The 4,355-nt window shown below is 30.6% G+C and overlaps 1 protein-coding gene across 1 annotated transcript; it reads left to right on the top strand.

Moving 5' to 3' along the window:
• Positions 219-1,664, top strand: LOC109359904 (GDSL esterase/lipase At1g71691-like). The gene is made up of 4 exons (XM_019604599.1): positions 219-462; positions 602-666; positions 1,122-1,350; positions 1,468-1,664. The coding sequence occupies exons 1-4, from the start codon at positions 219-221 to the stop codon at positions 1,662-1,664; spliced, it is 735 nt and encodes a 244-aa protein (XP_019460144.1).

Below are 4,355 nucleotides of genomic sequence, written 5' to 3'. Positions count from 1 at the left end.
ATGTTCATTTTAAAAGCCAGTAACTTTTATTCTGTTGTACAAAAATTACAACTCAATGTGGGTGTGTAGCATTGTCTATCATTCTTTTCCAATGCAAGAGTACAGAATTTCCAACCTTTTCCACCATTGTTTCCAACCAAGAGAAATGGAAATTTTATATTATAAATTGATGTTACCTTAAGAACATTCACCATCTTCAAATAACTAAATAAGAAGAAATGACTAGTTTAAATGCTTTCTTGGTTTTTTTCTTTATTGCAAACCACGCTTTCTTTACCAAAGTTGATGGTGAAAAGAGTCTTGTGCCAGCATTATATATTTTTGGGGATTCAGGTTTTGATAATGGAAATAATAACAATCTTAATACAATAGCTAAGGTAAATAAATATCCTTACGGCATAGACTTCAATAATCAATCCACCGGAAGGTTTACAAATGGCAAAACCTACGTTGACCTTATTGGTAAGTTTACAATGCATGCACTCGTGGTTTCTTTCTTTCCTGATCTTAATTATAACTATGAAACTAAAACTGAAATTATCACAAGCAACATTATGATTTCTCGAATTATTCTAACCATTTTTAAATTTAAATGATGCAGCTATTAAGTTGGGATTACCATTGTCACCTCCATACTTGGGTCTCTCTGAATCTGAAGGATACCAAGTAACTACGGGGATCAATTATGCATCAGGCGCATGTGGAATCCTGAATGACACTAGAGTTGTAAGAGGAAAAAGAAAATATTTTCAACACATTGTTATTCATTTGAAAATTACTAGTCGCTTACTTTGTTTTAATTATTTTTTCGAAGGGAGAATGTTTGTCATTAGACAAACAAATTGAATATTTCACTTCAACTGTGACAAACGACCTTCCAAAACATTTTGGAAGAAAAGAAGATCTGAAACGTCACCTATCAAAATCAATATATTTAATTGGTATTGGTTCCAATGATTATTCTCTAAATTATTTCAAAAATGAAAACATGAAACCAGAAGAATTTGCAGATTACCTCCTTGAGCAACTGACTTATAGAATAAAGGTAATTTTTAATCAAATATCTATATACTAAAAGTGATCATCACATTTTGTTATATTCTTCACCATTCGATTTTCAGACATTGTATGATCTAGGAGCACGAAAGTTCTTAGTTGGTTCAGTTAATCAGCTTGGTTGTTCCCCTAGACTATTTTGCAATGAAACAATGAATCAAATTGTTAAGCCCTACCCGGAAAAACTCCAAACCAAGACTCAACAATTGCAGAAGCAGCTGCAAGGTTCCATATTCGTTTCTACAAATAGTTTCAACTTCTTCACTAAATTAAAGAATGCCCCAAAGAAATATGGTGAGTAGCAATTAAGTTCTTAAAAATGAAAATTTGATATTCGATTCATCTCTTAAAATTAAATAAGATCACACATACATGTATTTGATGTTGCTCTTGATATTTATATATATCCAGGATTCACAAACATATCTAAGCCATGTTATGAAGAAGGAATATCATTATGTTCCAATAGGAAGGAGTACTACTTTTGGGATAAACATGGGCACACCACAGAAGCAGCACTTAAAATATATGCAGATGAGTCATTTAGTGGGTCAAAATTGTGTTTTCCTATTAACATTAAGAAATTAGCTCTTGCAAATTTGAGATGATCTCGTTTTGAGTAGACTCTGAAATCTAATTGACATCTCTCTTTAGGATGTAAATGATATATCTATATTATATTCTTTGATTTCATTTTGAATAGACTGCGAAATTAACTTGACATCTCTTATGCCATATGCTTTGATGACACTCAAATCATTGACATGCAATATTTTTACTACGTGTAATATGTATTGTTGAAAAAACATCCTTAAACCTTTGTAATTGTGAACTCGCTTTTGGAGGAAATACAAATACAATTAAAAATTTCATTTCTTTATAACACTTATCTCATAGTTGTCATTGTGATTTATGTACTTCTATAACACTTATAAATTACATTAAACTCGAAGTTGAAATTGTTTGTTTTAAGCATTTTAATATTCTTCTATATATAATAAAATTTCCATCATATGTTTCCTTTCTTAATTTATTATCTCCGATGTAAAGCATGCCTAAGAAATTTTAGAATATTTGCTTAAATTCCAACAAACTTGAAATGCTCCAACATCGAGAGAAATTGTTTCAACCCGTTAAAGCTTTTAACTCTTGAGTTACAACACTTATAATCTATCATTTTATAAATCAACCACCGAAAGATAAATATTTTGTACATTGAACTACTAAATTCTAGTAATTAATTTCTTTTGCAATATTTTTCTCTTTTTTTATTTCTAGATAAATAAATGATCATTTCTTATGAAGATTAACTTATGCATTAGATGGCAGAAATAAATTTAAAAATAGCCCTCTAATATGAAACTAAAAAATTGTTATCCTCTTTTATAATATGTTATTTTAGTTTTAAAATTTATCAGCTAGTATGTAGAATTTAAAATATTTATTTAGTAAAATCTTAAAAAGAACACTATTCTTTGGTTTTGGTTTCTATACTTTTAAAACTAGAAAACAGAACAATCGGTTTGGTGTCTTCTTTTGCTTTGAGTTCTCAAAACTGATTAATTTTTAACAAGAATAATGCTTAGGGAACAATTCCTCCAAGAAAGAGAGGAATTAATGGAAAACAATACCCTAAACAAGAATTAATGTGATTCTTGGTTGGGATGAAGAACCATAATATTATTAGAAAGAATGAAAGAAGAACAAGAATTGAGATATACAAAAGGTCCCACGACCTTTCCCCTTATTCCACAATCAGAATTTACTTCCCAATTAACTCCCTTTCCTCTAAGAAACTAGTTCCTTATTTATAGCCTAACTAACAAACTATTATAGAAAGCCTAACAAACTAATTGCTTAGCGATACTTTAGTAAATGCATTATAATTATGAAATCTCTAACTAGACTTACATATTCCCCTTCTATACACATTTTTAATGCTAGGCTTAGCCTAATCTTATCAATACTCCCCCTAAAAGAATTAACTTGTCCTCAAGTGGGAAGTCTGGAAAATTATCTTGTATAGTAGCTGCCATTTCCCAAGTGCAATCATGGCTAGGAAGATTTTGCCATTTAACCAACACCTCTAACTTTCCTTGATTATCCTCTCTGTTGTCAGTAATGTCTTCTTGCAAACCGAGCTCCTCGAATTCTTGATGCATCTCCTCACATTCTTGATGCATTTCCTCATGTTCTTGTGTCCAACTATCGTCGTCTCTTACCATCCTTCGCATTGATACCATACGTAGAGTAACAACGAGGCTGTAAGTTCCACTCTCTGAGGGCATTGAATTGGTGCCCTGATACCAATGATAAGATCAAGAAGAAAGAAAGGAATTAGTGCAAAACAATACCCTAAACAAGAATCAATGTGATTCTTGGTTGGGATGAAGAACCAAAATATTATTAGAATGAATGAAAGAAGAACAAGAATTGAGATGTACAAAAGGTCCCACGACCTTTCCCCAAAAGGTCCCATGACCTTTCCCCTGATTCTACAATCAGAATTTACTTCCCAATTAACTCCCCTTCCTCCAAGAGACTAGTTCCTTATTTATAGTTTAACTAACAAACTATTATAGAAATCCTAACAAACTAACTGCTTAGGGATACTTTAGTAAATGTGTTACAATTAGGAAATCTCTAACTAGACTTACACATTTCCCATTCTATACATATTTCTAATACTAGGCTTAGGCCTAATCTTATCAAATAATTCATCTTAAATGAGCTTCACTATGATTAAAGAAACTTTGGATGCATCTACCTTTGCATAAATTAGTAATTTGTTATCTCTATGCTATATTTGAACCATTGATTTGCAACTTAATTTAGAGAAGTTTTCTCCATTTGATTAGCATAGGCATTCGAAATCATATAGAATTTCAAATTAACAATGAAACAAAACTAAATCAGCAATGAGGATATATCTTATTGTGAAAATGACTCATATCTCACTAGACTGAACATTTTTTTAGAAAACAACAATACAATTTGAATGATGTTAAGTAGCTGAGGTAAAATATTATACATTTATGTGTTATGTAAACCTAATGATATAGCAACAATCATAACCATAAATTATTATTCTCTAATATATAGTGACAGTCGATCAATGCTCATTAGGAATGACAAAAATATATGATCTATGAATACTCGTCTAAATATCCGCAATGAGTACTTGTAAAAATGACTTATGAGTGAGAATGGATATCATGATACCTACCTTATGGGTACCCGCATATATATATATATGTAATTAAATATTTTATACTTTATTATTATTATTATAACATTGT

Source organism: Lupinus angustifolius, chromosome LG11, assembly GCF_001865875.1.
Source record: "Lupinus angustifolius cultivar Tanjil chromosome LG11, LupAngTanjil_v1.0, whole genome shotgun sequence".
NCBI lineage: Eukaryota > Viridiplantae > Streptophyta > Magnoliopsida > Fabales > Fabaceae > Lupinus > Lupinus angustifolius.
Note: the sequence above shows the minus strand (reverse complement) of the source record. Positions and strands in the feature narration are given on the sequence as shown.